Source organism: Topomyia yanbarensis, chromosome 3, assembly GCF_030247195.1.
Source record: "Topomyia yanbarensis strain Yona2022 chromosome 3, ASM3024719v1, whole genome shotgun sequence".
Taxonomy (NCBI): domain Eukaryota; kingdom Metazoa; phylum Arthropoda; class Insecta; order Diptera; family Culicidae; genus Topomyia; species Topomyia yanbarensis.
Genome location: NC_080672.1, coordinates 39,591,648 through 39,617,696, shown reverse-complemented (window position 1 = coordinate 39,617,696; position 26,049 = coordinate 39,591,648). Strand labels below are relative to the sequence as shown.

At 38.8% G+C, this 26,049-nt stretch overlaps 1 protein-coding gene across 2 annotated transcripts in view; it reads right to left on the bottom strand.

The window, feature by feature from the left end:
* Positions 1–1,604: 1,604 nt before the first annotated feature.
* The window catches only part of LOC131692975 (spondin-1), a 109,568-nt gene continuing 85,123 nt past the window's right edge, over positions 1,605–26,049 (bottom strand). The window contains exons 2-8 of one of the 2 annotated variants that reach the window (XR_009306119.1): positions 15,953–16,575; positions 15,028–15,897; positions 14,642–14,966; positions 14,406–14,570; positions 14,167–14,324; positions 1,987–2,397; positions 1,605–1,891 (exon numbers count right to left, since the gene is read on the bottom strand). Coding sequence is in view for 1 of the 2 variants with exons in the window: in XM_058980414.1 (XP_058836397.1) it covers positions 2,089–2,397; positions 14,167–14,324; positions 14,406–14,570; positions 14,642–14,966; positions 15,028–15,897; positions 15,953–16,575 (2,450 nt within the window). In the remaining variant the exon portion in view is untranslated. Of the gene's footprint in view, positions 2,398–14,166; positions 14,325–14,405; positions 14,571–14,641; positions 14,967–15,027; positions 15,898–15,952; positions 16,576–26,049 lie in introns of both variants that reach the window. The other variant, XM_058980414.1, reaches the window with a different exon arrangement.

The window sequence follows — 26,049 nt, the reverse complement described above, 5'->3', positions numbered from 1 at the left end:
CGAAGCCAGAGCATCGATTCAAATTAAATTCAATGTTACACCTATCAGTTAAATATAATATTGTTGAAAACGGTTCAGCCATTTTTAACAAAAATGGAGAATATTTGATATATATACACGTACATACATATATACATATATACATGCATACATACACACACATGCAGAGAAAAAAATTTCCGATGTTGACGAACTGAGTCTAGTGGTATAAGAGACTCGTCCCTCCTAGGCTTGGCTAAAAGTTGGTATTCCGAGCGATTAGAGAACCTTTCTATATGAGAATTGTAAAAATTCTTAGAAGTACTAAAGTGGGAAGTTCTACACTAGCCAGCGTGGTCCTTCTGTCTACTATTTGTTCCGAACCATGCAATCAGACCTAGCTTTAGAACGATTCACTCTGTTCGAAGAAACCCAAATCGTTTGATTGGCTAAAATGACGTGAACTTTTTTTGGCATGGAATCCGAATGCTACTTGATAAATGGGAGACACTTACCTATTATTTTCAAAATCAACCCATAATTTTTCGAAAACTTGATTGTATCTCTAAAAAGCAGAGGGAAAAAATAAATGAAAACAAATATTTTACCTGTTTTTTTCAAAAAGTAACCCTTCACACTACGCTTCGTTACGTAAAAAATGAATAGATGCAAAAACCTTTTCGGTGTCATCCGCGAAACCAAGCTGCTGTTCTGCTAGTTCATTCTTCCTATGAAAACAGACATCAGTTCAAGTAGTTTCAACCACACGTAACATATACTTCGGTTTCCCATATAAGTTCAGCAAAACAATTTTGAGTGTGACAAACTTAATTAATTTTTTTTTTCGATTCTTTTACCGATACAAATAGTTGTTCCAATTAAATTTTACCTTCAAATTTCTCGGTAAACTTTATCTTGCTCGATGAAAGGACCAGAATTCATATCAATACAAAAACGGACACCAACTTTCAATGGACCCAATCAAATCGATGGACAGTCCGATTGAAAGTTAAATAAATCAAACAGAACTTGCTTGTCCGAATTCGTTGAAAGATATATACACTATTTACACTGTCATTTATTTCCTTTCTCCACCATTACCACATTGAATGAATTGAATTTTATTTTCAGTTCCTTGATGTGATATCGACTCAATAAAAAGTTTTTTCATACTGTCGCAAATCTGACGTTACTTTCATCCGTTCTATCTAATGCCCCCAGTGAGAACGATTTATGTCGAAACCGCACACAAAAGGCCGATTACATATGTAGCCTGCTCTTGTTTCATTTTCAACTAAGAGAGAGAGCTATAGAGATGGATAGCCTCCCGTTGGGTCTGTCACTGATTTTAGAAAGGAAACCTTTTGATTTAGATTGGAATGTACTATTTTCATTCAAGTTTTATCAGCGGGTGGTTGGGGGGGGGGGGGGGGAAGGTAAGCAAAAGCAAGGACTTTCACAGCTTGTAAAGGGTCCACAGGTGAGGAAGACAGTTTCCAGTTTGATTGCTCGTTTTGTTGATAAAACGAGAAAGTTCATGTGATTCATTAAATCTAATTAGGCTGATAGCTTAAACAGAATGGAGCGCACCTTCCTGGACTTGTTCTTTCGATTAAAACCAAACATTGTTTGAAGACGTGTTACAATATGTATTTGTTCTTTTGATTTGTGCATAAAACATTACATCACTTTTTCTTTTATTGTTGTTGTTCATGATATTACATCAGTTGATTCACGTCAAAACTATTACCTAAGATCATTTTATTCGTCAGTTATAATCAATAGACTAAATTTATGTTTGTAGTAACTCTACAGTGTTAGTGTCGATTTGATTATAGCGTTCTCTCTCCTTGTACAAAAGTTGTTACCGTAATTATAGCTGATGATTTCTGGTCGCAGTGCCTAGGATCCTCTAGACGAACCAAGAAAAAAATCAACAGATAAGCTTCACTATAACTATGATTACGTACTTGAACGAAAAACTTACTACACTGTATATTCAAATACCTGTTTAATAAGTATGTAGTGATTGAAAAAGAAAAACAAAACCACCGGCGTAGCTCGCCTTCTCCTCTCCCGTCTCCATCATCACGGCCTCAACGGGCCCCCTCAATTGCCCAGCAAGCAAGGCATGATATCACATTTCCGCTCCTCAAGCCGATGAGGACAGTAGCGGGTGTTTTCCGGATTCAAAACATATCGGGTGCGCTGTTGGACGGCGAACTCACCGCACGTCTTGCTACAGGGTGACCACGCCGACCAGGCCGAGTACTCGCATTCGATCGGTTCCGGTGAGTAGCGGGTGCTGGGTCCCCACGACGGGTTGGTGTCATGCCGGGAGGAGTCACAGTGCACGAAGCAGCGTTCCATTTTGCGAAGCTTCCGGGGACAGCGCTGGCCTCCGTTGGTTGGGTGAACCTGGATGGGTGGAAGAGAAATCAAAGAACACATTTTAGGTTGGATAGGAGAATTGATTTGGTTTTAGATGTTAATTAGATTCGTGGTTGATTCCATTGGTTAATGGATTTGGTAAGGCTTGTCAATACAAGAGAATGACAGGAGCATACGGAAGAGATAATAGGATTATAGGAGATAAACAAACAGAAAAGTTAATTAGTCAAAGCTTGATTCAGAAATTGAAACAATTTTACTCGATAAGAAATTTTACAGATCAAACCAGTTGCTATAAATATAGATGATATAGCCAGCATTGATGAGTTCCAGTTCCATCACTTCAGATATAGCGTACCGATAACGTTCAACTAATTAGCTAAGGCAAAAAAATTAATTTTGCAACACAACTTTGAACACGTGTGTGTGACAGCGTTCGAATCAACATCACTGTGTATAAGGACGAAGGCAAAATCGAGGTACGACTAGTCCTTTTGAATGTAAAATACGTTTTTAGAAAGGTGCTTGTGTTTGTTTTCGGAGCTAGCATCAATCCGGTGCTAGCTTAGTCCTGCCACTAAGTTAGTGTCTGATTCTGATGAAAGTAACTCGAAATAACTAATTTACTATAATTTTATTAAAAAATTTGATTCCAAGTGCTATTTCAAGTCTAAATGCATTTAACTAGAATGTACTCAAAACTAAAAATGTGGTAGTTTTTGAGATATTTGAAATTATGTTTCAACAAAATCAAATAAAAATAGTTTTTCTTTGAGCGTCTTGACGGAATGCTGAAAAAATAAAAATGAAAGATGAGATGCTTTTCCTTTTAATACCTGGTGGAATTAAAAGGAAAGGCATCTCTTCTTTTTTTTAAAAAAAAAAAACAAATAATTCGTGAAATTATGTTCTTTTTAGAAGTTTCTTCATCATGAACTATCAACAATCAAATGCTTATCGTTTTAAGCATGAAAAAGTATTTTTGTTAGTATATTTGGATCATGGTAAAGCTATCTTGTTTATGTGTTGTATCAACACCAACAGACCCCTTGGCTCTAATGGTGGTTATTAGCCTAATTACATTCAAGGATAAACAAAACCTTATTTTTAATCGTATTTCTAATCCAGTGGAAGTTGAATCCTGTGGAAAACTCGCTGAAGTCCGTTAACAACGCTGGGGCGACCGTAGTTGTTTCTCCTAAAAGGCAATCGCAGAAGAGAGTTAATATGTAGCGTTCGAATGCGGGCTTGAAGATTTAGGCCTTCTAGAATTGTAGAGCAATCAACTCTGGCAAAGTAAGTCCAAGACGAGAAAGGCTCGAGTACAGTCCCTCCGGATACTCAGTGTATCGAGGTGTATTAACTGGCAACGGATTTCGTATGTAGCTCGGCAATTGGAATCTGTTTCGCCATAGGAGATGTCGAAGGGCAAAGCGTATGAATCGGCGTTGGACAACCTCGATTCTGTCAAGACGTTCTGCTAGTACGGATTCCAAACAGCAGAACAATATTCTAATGTTGAGCGGACCAACGCGCTCTAAGGCGATTTAAGACAGTATACGTCCCGGAAGCTTTTTGCTATGTGGTTTGAACGTTAGTCCCGAATCCAATGTGTTTCCAAAATCCTTGACGTGAGAATGTCTTAGAATGTCAACAGTTGTTACGGCATTTAATTAGCAAGGGACTGGAAGGTGAAGTATATTTTTCAATATTAAAAGCCATAGTACTCAAGGGAGAGCAAGGAGTTGAAGGGAGAAAATTTAGAAAAGCGTGGAGGGATCATATATGCTTGCCGGCGACTTAACTTTTTGTCTTCTACCGTAGGAGTCAAGATCTTTTGGCATTAGAAATGCGAATCACCTGAGTCTACGGCATGTCCGGACAAGCGTAAAGAAAAAAAATGTCTTGGAATGCTCGAGTCAAACAGACGGTAATTGAACTGGATCGGATGACGCTGCCGCGCAAACGTGAGGATTGAACATTTGTTCGGGATTAGAACCATTCTGTTCAAATCACACCACGTATTGAAACTGTCCAATTCACGTTGAAGAAATTCGGAATCGGTTGAATCCTGTATCTATCAAAAAATCTTCATATCGTCGGCGAAGGAGAGGCGGGGTCCTTGTAATGTGATTTTGACGTCATTCAAGTAGAGGAGGAATATTATTGGACCGAGATGGCTTCCTTGTGGTATGCCGGGCGTTGCGAGAAATGCAGCAGATAGACAGTTGAGTTGGAGTTGTCTTTCATCGAGGTAGGAACGAAACCAGCACAGAAGTAGTCCACGAATACCGAGTTTGTCCATCTTCGCTATTAAGATATTACGGTTGATTTTGTCGAAGGCCGATGGATCCATGGAAATAGCATCAGCTTGCAATCCGTTGTGAGCGATAATAGGTCGTTGTCGATCGTTTAGGAATAAAACCGTGATGGTCAAATAGGGTTTAAAATCACCAGCTCAAATAATTTTGATACGGCACTTAAACACGAGGTTCCCTGATAATTATCAATGATCGATTTGTTTCCCGTTTTATGAACTGGAAACGTGTGCGCTGCTTTCCTGTAGGAAGGGAATGTTCCAGTAGCGAGTGATAGCTGGAAGACTCGCCGAAGTGGTATAAGAAACCTGCTGATGCACTTTTTGACAAAAATTGAGGGAACGCCATCTGGACCCGTGGAACTAGATGCTTTCAGCTTGGAATTGGCTGCAAGAATGGTAGCATTACCAGAGCAGAAGAAAATAACTTCATAATACCAAATTCAGGTATATAATACCCAATACTTGAATACCACAATAAGGTATTGAGGAACCTTGCATAAGAGGTAAATACCTGAAATAATAACTAAGACATTTATTACTAATAACTAGATGGTAATGAAACAAGTTATTGTAATACCTAAATAATAACAAAACCTTTTCAAAATTCCAATAACAAAATTAACTGTATGGAGGTATTCAATAAGATATTGATTTGGTATTTGTAAAAATCACTGGAATACATAAATAATACTAAAATAAAGTATTATACCTCTTTGAGGTATGAAGCAGGTATTGAAGAATGTTTCTTCCATACCTGCTTAATACCTCAATGAGGCATTAACCCTCTAGTTCCCAACACCACCTCTATGCGGTCTCTTTAAAAATCTAAATAAAACTTCTAAAACATGATTGTATGTTGTCATCCGCACTAGTATTTCTTCCCAACGCTCACACCTTTCATATACTCACAATGTTTGAATAATCGTAGCTTTCTGTTAAAGGCAATTGAAGCTCAAAGTTGAAAATTCCATGAAAACGTGGAAAAAACTATTTTGTGTTTAGTGGTTATCTTCATTAAACAAATTTTAACTATTTTTGGAAATTTTAATAACTAAAAAAAAATATTTTTGAGTAGCCTGTTAGTAGCATTTTACTGTAGATGCGAATTGGTTTAGTGGAATAATTCGGAAGTTTAGCTTTTTTGGTAAAACACTTTGCCATATGTCTAATACAAAAGGAGAAAAAAAGATTCCGCCAACTTACCCCAGTCTCTCCTAAATATAATTAAATGATAAGGATATCCATATTCTAACAGCAGCATTCACCCAAAGATTTTAAAACATGCTTCCTTTCAGCTAAAATTGCACATAAAGCTAGTTTCGGTACGATAAGTAATCGCAAAAGACTGAAATTTTTTTGCCCAGGTGCCCAACACCGCCTCTAGGCGGCCTACTTATTTTAAGGCTTTAATGAAAAATCCATTGCTTACATGAATTATCAACATTATTTTCGTTATTCTCATCACGAAACCCATCTACAAAAGTTTTTTTCTAGCCAAATAGAAATTTGGGCACTAGAGGGTTAATAATCAATTAATACCAGATTTTGGTATGATACCAGAAAATAGTATGCTTGGGTTATTGACCAGTTATTTTCACCTGGTCGGGTATCGACGCAAATAATGGTTCGTCCTGAACAAGGAGTTAAATTGGAGGCGCTAACGGCTTGTTGTGGTGTAAGGCGCTCGTTTGAAAAAAAAAACACTTGAAAATTTCTCGGAGAACAGTTGGCAAATTTCCATAGTGTCGGTGCCCAAAACTCCATTAAACGACATACAAGATGGTAAGCCGATTTTTTTCGCTGCTCGTTAACATACTTCCAGAACGACTTGGGCTTGGATTTCAGTTGACGCTCGAAGTTTCGCTGGTGTCTAAAAAAGGCACGTCTGCTTTGCTGTTTGTATTCGTGGTTGAGTTGAAAGTAATTATTTCGTAATGCAAGTATCTTATGCTTCGAATTTTTTTTAAATGCAGCTCGTTTGGCAGATTTTAATCGTCTAGGGACGGTTGATTAGCAGGGAAGGTGTTGATCAGTACTAATTATTCGTTTTGGCACATGGCGGTCGATAAGGTAGTTAAGAATACTAGAAAACGTCATCGCTGCTTCGTTCGCGTCGTCATTGTTAAGATTTTCGTCCCAGTTTACATCCAACAGCGTGCTAACGATGCTGTCGTAGTCAGCGTTTTTAAAATCGATAGAGCTTGAGATGTCTTCAAAATTCACTCCTAGGTTACCAGCGAATACAAAATGTAGTGGGGGATGATGACGCACCTGATCAAATAAAAGAGTCGGTGCAGTGCAGCCGTATGGAGCGTAGTCCCGGGCACTTACAAAGCAGAGGTCCAATGTGCGTCCATTCTCGTTGGTGCCATTATTAATTTGCCGAAAAGTTGCACTGCTGTAGTTGTCCAAAATACAACTGGCATTGTTAATAAGCGCAGGTTTTTCGATATCCAATCGTTGAAAACCATTACTTGCCTGGCACCACGTCAAGCCAAGGTAAGTAGAAGTTGCCCAGTATAACAATATCATTAGACGGGGCGGCGATCGAGACGATAAAAGAAACGGAGGAAAAATGTACATCGATCAGGCTGGAATCACTAATTTTGTCAGGTGGAAAATACACAACACACAGGAACAGATTGCGATCGGCAAATTGCACTGATATCCACACTTGCTCGGAGCTCACCAACGGGCATCGTTGATCACTTTTATACCATGGCGAACGGCGATAAGCCTGATGTCTTGTGGCTGTTGAGGGCATTGCGGTCACAGTGGTAGACATCGAATGTTGAATCAAAGACCTGACGAGACAGAGTACGGTTGTCGAGCCATGTCTCGGTCAAGGCGATAACGTTGTAACAGCAACCCGTGGTCGCGAGCAAATAGCTGTCCGTTGATGAATGAAAGCCACCAACATTCCGGTAGTAAACCTCGATGTTTTAGAGGACGGATCAGGTTCAGCAGAGAGCGAAGCCATGTTGCCGTGTAGGAAGATCCTTTCGACACCAGCCAAAATATGCCCGAGTAAACTAAAGATAAGGGTTGAGGATCTCTTTCCGAAGCACGATCCAACTACCTGTTCACCGATAACGTACGGCGAAGAAGAAGAATCAAACACAGCCGAGTGTCAAGCGACTAACGACGAGCTCAAAGAAGCGGCTTGAAGGGGTTAACATCGATCACTGTTCTATCCGTAGAACTCTACTTAACCGACCTATACCTCTATATATTTCCAAGCGCTTGGATTTCAACTTCTCTACGGTACTAACCGTAGTCTATATAACTTTTTGAAAACACAATCGATATGTCTTACTAATTTACAATTTGTTCAGATCTGACCTTTTTGTCCCCGGTGTTTTCCTCTAGAGTTGAGGCGAGGCGGCTGTAATCGCTGTTACTACTTTGACACCAATGCTGTCAGTGTCTCGACTAGGTGTCTGAACTGCTATGCTGAGCGGCGGCGAAAATATCGACTTATAAATTCGTGCCGGCGGCTCAATCGGCTGATCGTGATCACGAGGTTTTAATTGCTGCTTCGAGAGGGTTTTGCTTCCAGGCTATGTGGCTGATGCCCGACTTGTGGTGGCCGGTGAATCAACTCCAAAGCCGTGCTTTTCCTTTGGGTGGCCCGCAGAGTGAAGGAGTCGAACACTGGCCCGACGGCGACCTAGGCTACAAGCCGGCAGGCTTCGGAATCGTCTCCAGAGACAGCGTGGCTGGACGCTATCCCCTACTCCTGCTTGGATGCTATATCACCCGGACGGTACACTTTCGCTTGTAGGATCCTGAACCTCGAGCAAAATTGCTATTAAGTGCTGGATTGAATTGGCGGTCCTTAACACTGTGTAGAATTTCATAAAAGGAGCTACACTATCCTGCACATGGGCCTGTTAACTTCCACTTTTTAACTCTTTTTCTCGATGTAACGAATTCGAACTGTTTTCCGGTACTCCTAACTGATAGCTTCTCCTAACTTCACTGTTTTTCGCAGCTTAAAACCCTCTTACTGGTACACCGGACGAATCGAGAAAGAATCGTTAGAAATCTTTACCCATTTCACCCATCAACTATCCTCATTCCCACCAACACCAATTCGCGGACTCAAAGGTTTTTTTTAAGATTTGACCATGAGTACCAGCTGATGCATTTTTCTCGCGACTAAGATAAGTAATAGTTCGACTATTAGTCGCATATTGCGCTGCCGTTACGCAAAGGCTAAATATTGCTGCTGTAAACATTAGCGTGATCGAGCAACTTCAACTATTCAACAGGCTCTATCTGTAACATCGTTACACATTCTTTGAAACGAGATTTACGATGGGGGATTAACACTGCGGCTGCCCGGGAAAGTGAAAATCGTGAATCTCGCGGAAGACGTATCACTAACGGTGATGAGTAAGACACTTGGAGAAGTGGAGGTGTCGGTGAGGAATACAAGAGACGCGATAGAGAGCCAGATGAACGGAGTCAAGCTGCAAATAGCTCACCACAAGACTGATGTGTTGTTGGTCAAAAACTGCATAGAAGTTCAGCGGATGCAGATCACGGTCGAAGGACATGTGATTGCATCAAAGCGTACACTGAAGCAATTGGGAGTGATAATCGACTACTGGTTCAGCTTTATCAACCACGTTCAGGGTTGTTAATGCGATACATTTTTCACGATAATTTATCTGCGTTACTCGTTAACGATAATGTATCGTCATCGGAAACTCCGTTAACGATAATGTATCGTCGCCTTCATCGTCATCGTCGATAATTGTATCGTCGCTTTCATCGTCATCGTCGGTTCATCGGTTATCGCGATACATGTTGCGTTACTTTCCCGTTTATTGGAGTTGAAGTTAATGCGGTTAACTTTCAATTGTTTAGAAATAAATACCTATTGAAGGACATGTTGTTGGCAGTTGAAAATCAATAGTTTTGGACATTTTCTATGCACAGCGGGGTCTGACGATGCGTCAAAATGAAATTATTTAAACTTTTCGGGAAAATGTATTATGTTGAAGGGAAAGTTGTTGGCAATTGAAAATCAATAATTTTGGACATTTCAATACGCAGAAGGGTCCGACGATGTGTCAAAATTGAATTTTTTCAACTTTTCGAGTAAGTTGGTGCACAGAATATACATACATATTTCCAATGTTTGATTTCCTTTTCTAGTTAGAAAGCTTTTAGCCCCCTCCTCCGTTTCTTCTCTCCACTATGTAACAAGATGCTTCATGCTTCTTTCTTTTACCCTTAAATATGTAGTGTAATTTATGTACGGCCTCATAATAGAGTTTTAAACGTTTTTCGAATACAGTGAAGACCCGTTTTTATCAGACCCTTGGCGAATTATAGGCTGATAAAACGATGACATTGACAAAATCGGCACATATTTTTTCTGGTTCTGAAGAGACGAAGTCGAAACGCAAACATCTGGACTAACATATATTTTTTCTTTCTTTTTAATAAACCGGAACGGTTAACATATTCTTTTTTAGTTCCTCGACAAAGCCTCATAACCCGTTCTGACCATTTAGTAAAAATTTCTCTTAAGGAGGTCTTACAGTACAGTATTATTATTTTTGTATATTTTGCAACTCTAAGATAAGAAAAATATGCTAAAGAAGGAATTTACTCGAATTTGACTTGAACGTAAGCTAGAGCCCACCAAACGATTTTGATAGTGTTTGTTTTACAGATTCGTATTGGTATTCGTCTGCGGAAATTTACGGCTTCCGTACCAAAATATCGCTTTTTGGGCACTAAAACATTCGATAACTTCTAAGTTGTAAGAGATACAAATAAACTTACTTTACAAAAATTCTGTATTTTCTTATGCTGAACAACATCTTGGAACATTTAGAAATTCTACAAAATTACCAGGAAAAGTATTTTGAAAAAAGCAATTTTCAGGAGTATATCAAAAAAATGTCCACAAATGTAAATTAAAATCGACAGATAGATAGTCTCTTCAGCGAAGTTAATACTTAAGATATTCTCAACAACTTTGCCAAAGAAAGTTTTTTTTAATTTTCAAAAACATAAGCAAAAACTTTCTTCTCAGCTTTAGAGGGATTAATCACCCAACTAATACTTTTTAAATGCAAAAAATATAAATAAACTTTGCTGAAGACACTATAACTAAAAATGTTTTTCGTGGTTCAAAGAATTTCTTTCACCTTTTTGCCAATTTGGATCCTCGAGTGAATTGAAAATGTCCAAAACTATCGATTTTCAACTGCCAACAACCTGCCCTTCAATATAAAAAGTTCGCGAAAAGTTGAAAAAAAAAATTCTATTTTGATGCACCGACGGTACGTTGAAAATGCCCAAAACTATTGATTTTCACTTACCAATAACTTCAGTTTGTTATCTTTCCTCAAAAGTTGAAAAACTCCATTTTGACACATCGTCGAACCCCCTCTGTATTGAAAATGTCCAAAACTATTGATTGTCAACTGCCAATAACTTTCTCTTCAATATAAAACTCTCCCGAAAAGTTGCCAAAAAATTCCATTTTGACACCCCCCCCCCCCCTGTGCATAGAAAATGTCCAAAACTATTGATTTTCAACTGCCAACAACATGTCTTCAATAGTTATTTATTTCTAAACAATTAAAAGTTAACCGCATCAACTTCAACCCCAATAAACGGGAAAGTAACGCAAAATGTATCGCGATAACCGATGAATCGACGATGACGATGGAAACGACGATACAATTATCGACGATGACGATGAAGGCGACGATACATTATCGTTAACGGAGTTTCCGATGACGTTGACGGGTGGTTAACGTTATCGACGATGACGATTAATTATCGATTAACAACCCTGCGTTGATTACACCTGCGAAATGTCGGTTTAATATCTAGTGTTTCGTCATCGATACTGCGATATATGGCTCCTGCCTGGGGTGCGGCGCTGAAAACCAAGTGGAACCGCGAAAAGCTGAACAGGGCGTTCCGGCTGGTGGTCGTGCGATTTGCGATTGGTACAGAATAATTTCTTTGGAGGTAGTATGCGTTATCGTCGACATGATCCTCATCTGCATCACCCTGGCGCGTCAGGGTAATGCAGATGCCAAGGCGTAGGATATCAAGTGCTACAATCAATGAAACGTCAGAAACGTGAGGAAGAGGGTGAGAATCGATTCGATGGTGACGTGGCAGCAAGAATGAGACAGTAAGGAGAAAGGAAAGTGGACCTACCGGTTCATCCAAACCTGTCGACGTGGGTCAATAGAAAGCACGGAGAGAATACTTTCCACCTGAAACAGCTCCTACCGAGCCACGGCTGTTTCAGGAAGTATCTTCGTTGGTTCAGGTATGCAACGTCACCATTGTGCCTGGCATGTGTGATCGTCGAGGAGACACCGGAGCATACGGTCTTTGAATGTCCGAGGTTTGAAGCTACGTATAGGGAGCTTCTTAAAACGGGAGGACCGGACATCAACCCGGATAATGTAGTCTGCAAAATGACAAGCGACGTAAAAACGTGGAACGCAGTTAACAGAGTTATGATGTAGATCATGACCGACTTGCTATTATCGTCTAGCTTTCGACCATCAACAAGAATATTGCTCGGATCAGGGCCATCCTCGCAACGACGTTTCTGAGGTGGTCGAGAGGTACCGGAGTTTGGCCGGACTGGAGTAGCTGTTGAAACCTTTGTGGCGGGGCGCGAAATTTGGTGGTTATTTTTGGATAACTCGGCCTTTAGTTCAGCACATACGCCATCCGTTTTCCCAGCGATAGCAGCGATAACACATCCAAGCGAAGAAACGGTGTCGCGAAAGCGAGCAAACTTCATCAGCTTGACACATTCATTGCACATCCAAAATAAATTTAAGTTTTCCGCAAGTTTTTTTTCAAAAACGGCTTGTTAAGTTGTTTCCCACATGGCAAAAACCCATGCATTCAATAAAGTCGTCATCCGTTTTGATGGTTTTCGCGCAGTGATCGCATGCACTTGCCATAATGCGTGCTGATGTGAGAATGCGAACAATGAAATATAGATGGCGCTGCGTTCAGTGGAAAGTTTTGGTGGTTAAGTCACAGAAGTTCACTCAATTGCGTTGGTTTTGTCGCAACACAAAAGCAAACAGGAGACACTTTCACGCTGCACAATAACAATGTTAAAAACGAAATTCTCAATCGATTAACACGATAAACAACGATAAAAACTTCACAAATCTCGTCAAAAAGTAAAAATAGTTGGAGCGATTTATGTAAACAACCAATCGATAGGAATACACTGAACCAAAAAAAATGCTACATTATTTGACCCATTTGGCACTACGGCAAAAATATGTATGCTGCGTCTGTGGACATTTCAAGATGAAAATGGCAGAAAACTGGAATGGATCAACCACTACCTTCCACGGTGGGTGAGATTCGGAGGATGTACCATGCTCAATTACTGCTATTCAAAACGATTAGTATCGAAGAATGCTCTCATTGACTGTGGAAAATGTTGATGTGGTTATTCCCGTGAAACGTGTAAAGTTTCATCGGAATCGAAGATGGTCGGTCACGATTTTAATCATTTTCGGACGGATCTTGGCCGGATTCCTCTATACAGTGCTTCGGTCATATTCTGAATAATAATCATGCTTTTTTATGAATTATAAACCAAGTTTGATGTATTATACCAGTGCAACGGTGAAACAAACTATTGAATTGAAGTACACGATGCAACGTAAATAGCACACTTGTAGGAGCATTAGTTATTCTGCTTCCTGCGCCTTCGTGACACATGTTATTCAAACCCATTTCATTTACGCTTGAACGAACATCTGTTACCCATTTTAGCTGGTCTCAAGAGTGTGTGTGTCTGTAAAATACGCGTATCGTGATGATTAAATTTCGATTTCATACAGCGAGCGGTGAAAAGGAATTCAAATGGTGAAAATACAATTCAAATGGAAGGGTCAGTGAGCTGTCAGTTCTATAAAAACTCTCACCAATTCAATGATTACCAGAAGCCACCCTCTCTTATATGTGGCATGTTATTGATTGAAAGTCAAAATGGAAATGGTTGAGCGTGTTTGAGTATTATCGAAGCTATCGGCACTCATTCATACAAATGCACTTACGTGCAAGGTTAGCTCTAAAACGTATACTCTCACATCGGTGAATTCAACAATACATTAGCAATTGTAAGGTTGTCTAAGTGTCTAGAGCGTAATGGCTATGTAATACATTTTCGAGCTGGACCAATATCGCTTTGTATGCATTATGCCAGGTCTAATGCAGAATTCGCTTTAGAATCATGCGTTTCTGCATGCGAATCATGCGGGTCGTATTTTGGGTGTATGAATTATAGTAGTAGGACTCCCGATTATATTGTAATAATAAGAATATTGAGGCCCTATTGATGTATATAATAAAAGAAGAATTCTATTTTTAATTTAACGGTCAAATTTTCTAATAGTAGGTTCATGCCTGCTTTTGGTATTGCTAAGTTGTTAGAGAAGGTTACTCACCAAAATCGTTCGGCTCTTCACGCGATATCCCTCACCACAAGTAGCGTTACAGGGACCTCTCTTCCAGTGGGACGTCTTGCAGTCCTGCTTGAAGTCGGACGCATAGTCCGAGTTAGTGCTGATCTGGTCCCGGATAGGGATGTTGGTAAACTTCCGATCTGTGAATTAGTGCGAACAACAATGTTTAATTACCGAGATATCAGTTTAGTTGTTTTTACTTAGTAATACGTGGTATATACCTTTGCTACATGTATCCAAACAGTCCTCCCGTGACATGAAATTGTTGTTGTTACCACCGCAACCAGTGAAGAACAGAATCGAGCAATCGTTTTTGACATTGTCGAAATACCAACGAGTTTGCGAGTCGCGACAGTTTCCGGGCTTCGGTTCCAGGTAGCAAAGTTCTAATTTGAAATAATGAAAATATTCAAGATTAATGATTTACTATGTCATCCAAGTTTGCAGATCGTATTACCCGGTACACCGTACAACCCGTCACAGGCTGGAAGATCATGTCCGCAGGTAACTTCCTCAACAGTCTCAACGCCAAAGCACGGATCATTTGGATCCGTTATTTGAAGGCTATTTTCCGTATCGTCTTCTTCCTCTTCTTCTTCGTCGTCCTCATCCGTAGTTGGACGTCGCTTCGTTAAGTAGTAGTTGACAAATCGTTTGTAATGCTGTCTCGTGTTTAGCGACTTGCTAATCGGCATCCTGGTGCGCATCATTCGACCAAGCCCACAAGTCACACTGCACGGTCCCCACTCCGACCACTGAGTCATCTTACACTTGGGATTGATCTGTTAAGGATGAAACCGCTTACTAAACTGACCGACTTAACAAACTTGATAATTTACTTACATCTGCACTAATCACCGGTTGCGAAATATCTCCAGCACACTCCTTACTGCACGGCACGGTCTGCTGCAGCATCGGTGGGGTCGGCATTCGTTCACACTTCTTCCGAGCACCCTTCTTCTTATACTTCCTAGAACGTGTCTTGTTTCCCTTGCCGCAAGGTGTGCTGCATTCACTCCACGGTCCCCACTCGGTCACTTCGCACTCCGGATCACTCTGATATGTTTCGTCAAGCTCCTGGCTGGTTTGGTACTCGCAATCTCTTTCACTTCCGACACACGGCCGACGATCGAACAATTTCTTTTTGCATTCCGCTTGCTTTGCCTTCATCGGATACTTGTAAGTGCGGCGACGGGTTTGTTTGCCCTTGCCACAACGGGAGCTACATTCGGTCCACTCACCCCAGGACTCTGTCTCGCAAGCCTGCTTGCTTTCATTGTCCTCTTCATTCTCCGAATCACAGTTCTTTTCGTACAATCTCTGTCGGGAAAAATTAATCCTAGCCAGCGGCTTCATCTCGGTACCACTGGGATCATAGAACGGTGATCGCGGATCGTTCGGAAAGTTTGCCTTGATTCTTCGAATTACATCCGGTGGATTGGTGGGTTGATCTGGCGAAATGTACGTCGGACCGCTATCCGTGCCGGCATCCCAAGGATAGAGGTTAAGGATTTTATTCTCGATCCAGGAGCAATTCATTAGGCAGAGCTCCAGTCCCGATACTCCCACTATCCAATCGGGAGAAGGGTCAAGCATTGACACGATCGAAACCAGGTGATGATTGGAGTCCACTCGGAATACAGCGAAAGTTTTTCCCGTCACATTCGGATAGGATATGCCACGGGCTTTGATGATGGTGCGAATTTTGTCGCTCTGTTAAAAATTAATTAATTTGATTCATCTAGCAAGAAAAGATGCACGTTTTTACCTGATTTTTCAACTCGCTCTCCAGCATCCTCGTAGATCCATGTTCCGCAACTTGCTTCAATCCTTCACTCGCGACCTGTCCGTACTCCCAGAACCGGTAGTCAACGGTGTGCGAGGCTCCGATCACATCGCTAAACCTCGTCAGCCATGCATTCGAGGGAAAATCCTTCGGATGCGTGTGCCGGGACCACAGTCCCTCGAAAGTCAACTCATACTTGGCCTCATCGCAGGCACAGCACTCCTTCAGAACCGCCGGCTGCGTATCCACCGAGTCCGCTTCGTCCTCACAGAGAACCTTACTCAGTGGACCATCGTCCATGTACCACACATCCCGATGCTCGATAACGGTAGCCCGAATCGCTATACAGCCACTTTTCGCCGGTGGTGCAATCCAGTTTACCTCGATTTCACTCTTCGGAATCGAACTGGTCTGCGTTACGGCGTTCGGGCAGCGCTCGCTGAACTTAGTCTGAGCATCACCCAGTAACTGGAACGTGCCGACACTGTGAATGTCTCCATTGCCCGGTTGGTCGGGTCGATTCAGTGACAGCTCCTTTTCGGCTGCCAGGAAGAAGCCGGAGAACTTGTGCGGGACCTGCATCGACCGGATGCCAACGAGGCTGACTGTTTGGGAAGGTAAAGAAAATTTATGGGATTTGTTAATTCATATATCTGATAGAAATCTTTCGAATGGATAGGCTTATATTACAAAAGGTTTGGTTGAACGTTCAGTGTCAGGCGACTAGTTCAGAAATTCCAACGCAGATTTCTTTCTCTAGAACAGGTGCAAATACGTAAACACATAAAATTCTTAAAATTTCTTTCTTAAATTTCTTAAAATAGCCACTAGATTCTATTGAGTACTCCACATGTCCAGTTTTAAATTTAAAACATCCCAAAGATATCAGTAAACCTCCATCGACACCCTGTCTCGATTAGAGTAATAATAATTATCATGGAACTCTTCACGAGCGGTATTTTAATGGACAATTATCTCGGGGGTTTCCAAACAGCTTTCGCATTAACAAATAACACAAAAGTGCTTTTTAATGTTTGAAAAATGTTTGCCATTATTGCTGGCTATAAAATGGCAAGGCCCGATGGTTCCATGTAATCTCATTTTAATAAAAATCTTCCTTCCATTCGTTAGAAGTGTCGCCAACTTTCTGTTTTAGAAGCAGAGTAAAATTTTACTTCAGAAGCAGGACTGTTCTCAAATATAGCAGACAGAGGCTAAGCTCAGTATTCGCATGGAATGGAAAGATATTCTCCTATCTTGCTACACGGCCGAAGAACGGTTTAGATTAAGTAGGAAAATGGGCCGCAAAAGTGGCAGTGACAGCGAGGATTTGCACTCACGAACAAGCAAGCATGTGCCCGATGGAAATGAACGATCAGAAAGCAATAATGATAATGGGTCCCATAACCGTTCCAGCCGTGTCGAAATCAGTGGGTGGAAAATGAAATCTTTGCTGAGCGCAATGGTGGTGGTGGTGGTGGTTGGGTAACGAATTTATCCCAATTCGAAACGAATTGTTCAGCTGTTCCAAACAGATTTGGAACGTGCTCCTTTTTCCGGTTCGTTTTAATGAAAATCGATTCGATGCTGGAAGCAGCAGGAAAAAAGTAGCTGATCTCGCCGGAACGAATGGAAGACACTTCGGTGGCTTTCGGAATGGGCACAATCACTGAAATGTTCTGTTTCCTGTGGGTTTTATTTATCCAACGAACGAATATTTATGAGCATTACTGCGATTGAAAACGAAATTAACTGGTTGTTCGAATCCAGGACAATTTGGGCTCGAGTAACGATAATAAATCTCTCGCATGTTTTCAAACGAACATTCGCATTTGCACAAATGTGTGATGGGTAAAATCATCATAAATTTGCATATCGAATGACGAGTCTCCGGAGCATTCCGGTAACAAGAATCCAGGACACTCCCTTGTGATTCAAAACTCATGCTTCACATAACCAGTGACATGCAATAAATCCTGACCGTTTTGGAGATAGTCTTTTTTGTAAACAAGCGACTCTTTGTCTTTCGCACTTATCTTATCCTCTAGATATGAGTGTGTAGGCTTCGAGCGGCGACCCACTTTATTCTGGGTAGTATGTTAATTTTTTTTACAATCTTGTTTCACTATATGCATTGAATCCGAGAATTCGTACTCCGAGCACCCTCTATCTATTTTCCAATACTGTAAAACGGAGGAAAAATTTCTTTTGAATAGTTTTTCTGGACAACTTATCAGGCCCGTAGCCGGTATTTTCCTTCGGGAGGGTCTTAAAATTTAAATAGTTCTGATGACTTGAGATGACCGACTAAACTGTCACTGGAAGCTGAATAATATTTTTAAAATTCTCTTAATGGAAACAATTCCGAAACAGACAAAAAAGATAAGTAATATAAGACATAAGTAACAATGAGATATTCTCTTTGGGGTTCTCTCCTTCTCTTCTGTTGATTACTCGGTCGTTTTAACATTTACTACTCAACTCTTTGCAAAATATTCTAGTAAAAACCGTCGGCTTTCGATATGTAGGGGAACATGGGGAGACTTGACCAAGCGCAAAATTCTATTATTAGCTATGACGTGTTCCATTAGGTTCCTAATTTTTTTTCAAAAATATTTTTATACTTGTTTCGACTCCTTAAAGTAATTTTGAAAATTTGGAATGAGAAATACTTTCCTTATAGAAAATATTCCGTATTTAATAAATTTGAGTTAAATGATGTGATTTTTTATCAAACTTTGTATGGACACATCTCCTCGACTAATAATTACTTTTTAATTACTCATATATCGTCTTATTCCTTATGAAGTGGTTAAATGGTTTTACATAAATCGAAACATTGGAATAGATATTATTAACATTTGCACGACATTTTACACAACAACTAATGTTGAGGAGACGTGACCAAGATTTTATGGGGAGACTTGACCAAGTGGAAATAAACTGAATAAAGATTTAAAATTTCTGATAGTTACTATGCTGTGTTACCTACTGTTAATGTTAAACACGTCACAAAAAAATCCCACCTCAAACATCAGTCTATATCTTTTAGTACTAGTAAACAAAGTTAGCAGTAATATGGCTGATTTCGTGACGTGTGAACAAGCAATGTAAGCAGTACAGTTAATCCTTAAAAGAAATGCATCAAAAAATCGAAATTTAGAAAATGCAAACCTTTTATATTTTTTACTGGTACAGTAAGATTCCGTTTTTGGCACGTTCCGTTTTTGGCATGCTCCCTTTTTGGCACACTCCGATTTTGGCAACAAATGGGTTCCGTTTTTGGCAACATTTTTGTTGGTCATAACAAGTCTTTTAGAAATGTGCAAAAGATATTTTTTGTATCAATTTATATCACATTTGACTTCATTTCCAAACATGGGAGTCATATTAACCCTCAAAGGCGCAAATCAATTTTTTTTATTATTGTGAAAATTGTCTCATAGCTTCAATACATTACTGTGATAATTTTGAGATGTTTTTCGCAATGTTGTTGTAAAACAGTGTTATGTATTTAAGGGTTACCTATATTTTACACTATACGTGTTTTATTTAATCATTACAATAAGTGTAGAGATGCATTATTTATGTAGGGGAATGTGTTCGGTTGTCGTTTGTTTTTGGCTCACAACATTACTCCAATTAAACAATATATGGGAATAAGCGTACCAATAGAAAGCTAGAGGCCTTAGCTAATAACTTATCGAAGAATTTAATATCAAATTTATCAACTTTAAAAAAGTTATTAACAATTTAGTAAAATGATAACTGTTTACCATTTTGAAAAATGTGGTCGGTTGTCGGCACCCTAAAAAAATTTACTAAAAATGGAAAAATATGAATGATGATCATCACGATTCAAAGGGAAAAGGTAATTTATTCCGTTCAATACCCATCAAAGGCATTATGAACATCATTCTTCATCAGAACCACAATATGTGTATGTGAGAAACTAGTGCGAATATTACGCACTGCTAATGCACTGACGGATCGCATTCACTGCCATTGAGTTAGTTTCAGGCACTCCAGTTTTTTACCAAAGCTTCAGACAGATCAGGTAGAAGTCAGTCAAAACGGGAGGGGGACTACAGGGTTACCCCGAGCCCCCCCCCCCCCCCAACCAAATTATCTGGTCGTGACAATCTGGTATATACGGTGCTACCTAGCGGTGAAAACACGACCAGGTGGGCTTTCTTCATGTAAATGTAAAACGCTAAACCGGAAGTCGCCTTTCTGGTTTTCAGAATGGTGCCAAAGATCGATCTCTGGTATCTATTCGTAAAGCCCGTCCCAAAATACCCATATTGATTAAGTTATTGAGAGCATTTGCCACAAAAAATTGGGTGCCGACAACCGACCATGTTTGGGTGCCGACAACCGATTTTAGTAACCTTTTTGAAAACTGATCAAAAGAAAACTTGTGGCGAACATTTCGGCGCCATTCAACGTTGAATCACAAAATAGAATAAATTCACATCGTAAATATTCAATGCGCATACTTTTTCGATCGATTTACTTCTGTAACACTAAGCAAATCATCAAAAAAAAACTTTTGAGTAGAGTTGCACTTGTTCAAAAAATATATTTGTTGTAGAACAGAACATTCGAGTCTGCTTCAGCAATCGGCACAAAAAGATCGCGCTAATATATAACACAAATAATATTTATCAGAATGTCCATATCTGGTTTCTGTCAAAAGCTACATAGGGGTGCCGACAACCGACCAGTGCCGGCAACCGACGACTTTCCCCTATAATATGGACAAGTTGCAAGTGATTTTTACAACCAAAATGGTTTTCTTCAAACCTAAATATCTTCAAGCATTGCAATTCTATTTTCAATCTATCAATTCCATTTGAAAGATCAACGATGGGTTAGTTATGGAGAAGCAATAAATTTATTAATTTTTAAAAGAGCTGTGTTTTTTAAACAAAATTGTTCAATAATTTTCAAAAAGAAGACATAACAGCCCCAGGAGCGAAATCGACACTACCATTCAGTGAATTGTTCAAGTTTTGACGTTCAGTGGGCCGAAGAAAAGCGATTCGAATTAAATGCTATTTTACATATTCGTAATGAGGGGAATTGCACTCGAGAAGAGCGCGAAGATTGTGAGAATTCTACAGGACGGCACAGTGGGCAGAATGCTACTTTCGACGCTAAAATCCTCTAGCGCCCTGGGTATGTATCCTGAAGGATTTGTGTCTTCGGAAAAGTATCTTGGATGAAAATGAGCATTATTTTGACAACTGACTGATAAACGTTTCTTGCAAAGAATAAGCACAGCCTTATGACTGAACTACAATTCGGAAAACTGCAGAAAGGACTAGACACAGTAGTGATTTAAATAAGATTACTTTATAAATTACTTGATAAATTTATTCTCAGTTCGAAATATTATATTTGAATTCGAAAACAAGAAAATATTTGCATATATTTTAGTTTACTGAAAAATTCTCTAGCGAAGCAGGAACTATTTAACTTGAATTATATTTTTTCCTCATTTCATTTGTCTGCAAAAGGCCCACCTTGCCCCACTTTTTTCACTTCGTGGTTATAAAGTTAAAGGTTTTTACTAGTCACAAACAAAATTCCAGCTGCGGCCTTTTACCGCTTCGTGGGTTATTACAAATTTTGTGGAACATACTTTTTTAATTTTTTTTGATGAAAACAACCTTAAAATGCCATGATAACATTTATCACTCTTTTAAGCATTTTGATTATTGTATATTTTCGAAGATTTAGGAATAAAACATTTATTTCTAGATATATTTTTCATAAACAAATGTTAAAATTCATTTTCTCGAGTATTTTTTTAAATGTCATGTAGCGCCATCTACATAGGTTATAAGGTATAAATGTCTTCAATACATGTGTTAGAAATATCAAAACTAACAACTTTGCCGAAGAAAGTTTTTTGATAGTACACCTCTATCAAAAGATAGAACTGATCTAGATCAGTTTCTACTTATCTAGATTAAAATCAAAGTTGTCAAAATAATGATCATTTCCATCTAAGATGCTTTGCTAAAGGCACTAATCCTGCAGGATATATACCCAGGGCGGTAGAGGTTTTGAGCGTCGAAAGCTTGCCCCACTTACAACGTCTGAATTTGATAAAATCATGAATAAAATTGAAGTTGCTTATTTTTTCTTTCATCTCATTTCATTTCACATATGATTAAAAATCCTTGAAACATTTTTAAAGTCGTAAATTGAAAATCCAAATCTTAAAAAATAAGGTTCCTTTTTTGGCACGGTTCCGGTTTTGGCAAATGAAAAAAATAAAATAAATAAAACGGAATCCTACTGTACTAAAGGATCTCGACAATAATGTAAAAATATGAAGACAGCATGTTTTACGTCTTAATTTATTGTTTTGATTTTACAAAATTCTCTTGGTCAAGTCTCCACAGGCCTTGGTCCCTACGGTGGGGAGACTTGACCAAAAAAACTCATCTCTGAAAAACTTTTATAACTTTGGAAAAGTAAACCAAAAATTCTACAAAAAAATATGAATATGCGCAATACTGCTGCGCATTATGTTTAAATGAGTGTTAAAGGATTGAAAAGGTTTTTAGACATTTAAGTAGGTTTAACTGAAATCCTGGTCCAGTCTCCCCATGTTTCCCTACTGGAAAATAAAAGCAGTGATGTAATAATAGTGATGTCGTAATAATAAAGAGAAGCTTTCAATGTTACTTACGTCCTAATCTAAATTATCTGCAGATATGTCTAACATTCTGGACTCATATTTACAAGGCGCAGGATATGACAAGCCGAATAGTCAATAGTCCAAATCGACCTACATCGAAATGGATAGTAGAACTTCAACTTCCGTTTACTTCCGTTTAGACAGGAACAAAATATATAAATTAGCCAAAAAAATTTTAATCTTGCAAGTGTTCTAAAAATATGGTGCAACTTAGCCTGATTTGGTATCCTGAAACGCCTTTGCACGACGATGAACCCAATTTTGAAGATTACTGATATTACTGCAAGATTGTTTCCAAATTCGTGAATAAAGTGCCATGAATTCTGGATCACTTTTATAAGTTACAATAACAGAATCGTGAACAAAAATAATGTGTTATGTTAAATTATCCTTTCTTAATGCCTGCGTAACGCTTTTACTAGTAGAGATATTTGTTTTTGTTTTGTGAACTTCAGTATCGGTTTCCGCTATATCATTACCGAATCGTTTTTTTGTCCGTGAAATAGTTCACAACATAATGAATATTGTTCACATAGGATGACCAGCGATTTTATTCATAAATTTAGGCACATTAGAACACAAAATGAAAACTGTATTACCTATTGAACTAGTTAATGATTTCTAGTGTAAAAGTGACAATCCACTATTCATTATCGTAAAATAATTCACAAAATCATAAATTGTTTCACTTTCGTGATATTGTTCATGAAGTATACAATTTTGGGCATGAACTTAATATGTGCACTTGGACAATTTCACAGAACCCAAAGCATTATTCACGGGTGCGTGAACTGCTTTATGATTCCTAGGACACTGAAACCTTCATTCACGAACTCTTTTTAACGTAATACTCCATTCACGTAACTGTTTTTTCGAACTAAATTTGAATTATTGAACTGTTTTTATACGAACTAAGTTTGTAAAAAGTTTAAGTATGTACAGTACAGTATGAAGTTGTATACAATTAAACATATTCTTAGCTAATTTCTATTAATAAAAGTTATATAATTTCGCAATTGGGTTGAGAGTGTATGACGTAAATTGATGTTTGAAGCCATTTTGAAATCCAATATGGCGACTTCCGGTTTAGATAAATTCTCAACAACCTCAACAGTATGAATATTTTCGGAATGAGGTTTACGAATACATGACGGAAATCGATGTCTGAAGTCATTTTAGATGGCGTTAACGATGGAAATCAATGTCTGAAGCCATTTTGAAATCCAAGATGCTATCTTCCGGCTTAGAGAAATTCGCTATAACTTCAACAGTATCGGTATTTTCGAAATGTGATTGACTAGTAGATGACGGAATTCGATGTCTGAAGCCATTTTGAAATCAAAGATGGCGTCTTCAGGTTTAAAGAAATTCGCTATAACCTCAACAATATGGGCATTTTCAGATGATTATGGAGTAGATAAAGATATAGTGATGAGTAATGCTATGGTTAAAGAAAATTTTACGCCACCGGAAGTTGCTGTCCTGGCCATCAATATGACGTGACTCTTTGATTTCCATCATGTACTCGATAAGCCCATTTCAAAAATATCCCTATAGTTACGGTTATACAAAATTTCGCTTAACTGGATGTCGCCATCCTGAATTTTAAAATGTTACCGCACTACCATTTTCATCATCTTACTTGTCAAGCTAGTTAAAAAAATACCCATTATTAGGATTGTCAAGAATATTGCTCAACCACAAGTCGCCATCTTGGATTTCAACATGATTTCAAATATCGATTTTAAACATCTATTTGTCAAATTCGTTCCAAAACAACCCATATTGTTAGGGTTGTCGAAAATATTACTTAACCGGAGTTCGCCAATTTGGGTTAAAAAAATATCCATTTTCATCATCTACTTGTCAAGCCCGTTCCAAAAATATCCATACTGTAAGGGTTATCAAGTACAGCGAAGACTCGTTTCTATCAGCCTCTTGTTGTATTGGAATCGAAAATTTAATTTTTGCGCATTTTGTATCTTTGAGATAAGAAAAGTATGCTCAAAACAGGATTTACTAGTATTCGACTTGGAGGATTTTCATAAGAGGCTGATAAAACCGGAAGTCATAATCTTCAATTTTAAAACGGTTCCAATTATCCATTTTCATCATCTACTTGTCAAGCCCGTTCCAAAAATACCCATATTGTTAGGATCAGGGATGTTATGCACCTCAGAGCAAATAAAGAGAAGAATAACAAACGCTCTTTGCACTTTTCATGCGAACCACCGCTCTTCTCTTTCACAATAAACCTCTTCACTCCGATGCGTGTTGCTCCCACACGTGCATTCTACTCCATGGCTGCACACCACAAAGAGTAGAAATAAAGAGGCTCTATAGTGTGTATCTTGGTCCCACGCGGACATGAGTAGAGAAGGTAACCAAAAAACATTTTTAAAACGTTCTTCCGATCAAACTTTATGTAAATTGTAGTTTAATTCGCTCTTACCTGCTTTCCAGTGAGGGGAGGCACAAAAAAGTGGCTCTTCAAGGTGACTCTTTGAATGAAATTGTGCAGCTCTTGGTGAACAGATCTTACTCTTTTTGTTTTCAAGTTTCTCTTTGTGCGGTCGTTCTGCACATCGCAGTTTTTTTGTGCTGCTCTATTTTTAATCGGTGTATTTCGCTCTTTGTGGCTCATTGTGTGAGCAAATAACAGGCCTGGTTAGGATTATCGAGAATTTCACTCAACCAGGGATTTTATTAAAAATGCGATACGAACGTTTCTACGAACTGAATCCCAAATAACGAACACTTTTTTACAAACTAATTCAACTTACGAGCCTCTGGTTTGGTTCGTAAATGGAGGTTCCAGTGTATATTATTCATGACTCGCGCTCGTAAAATAGTTCACAAAATTATAAATATTATTCATGTATTCATGAACCAGCTCATGTTTTCTAGTATATTAGCCACGACGCATCATTCGTGCTCGTTAAATATCTCAAAAAATCATAGAACATTATTCATGGATTCGCGAAATGGTCTACGATTCCTAGTATATTAGTCAAAACTCACAATTCGTGCTCGAAAAATAGTTTACAAAATCATTAAACATTATTCATCGATTGGTGAGCTGATTTACGATCTTCAGTATATTTGCCACGACTTACCATTCGTGCTGGTAACATAGCTCAGATAATCAATAAATATTATCCATGGACTCATGAGCAAGCCCTTGATTTATAGTATAGTATAGTATTGTGATGGTGATAATCTAATCTTTTTCACATATATGCAACTCTGCCCTTAATCTAGAAATTTTCACGTGAACTATATCACTAAATGTCGTGAATTGATTTTGCGCAAGCACCTGGAAAATCCTCAACTCTCTCATCGAGATATTTGAAAACAACTCGGA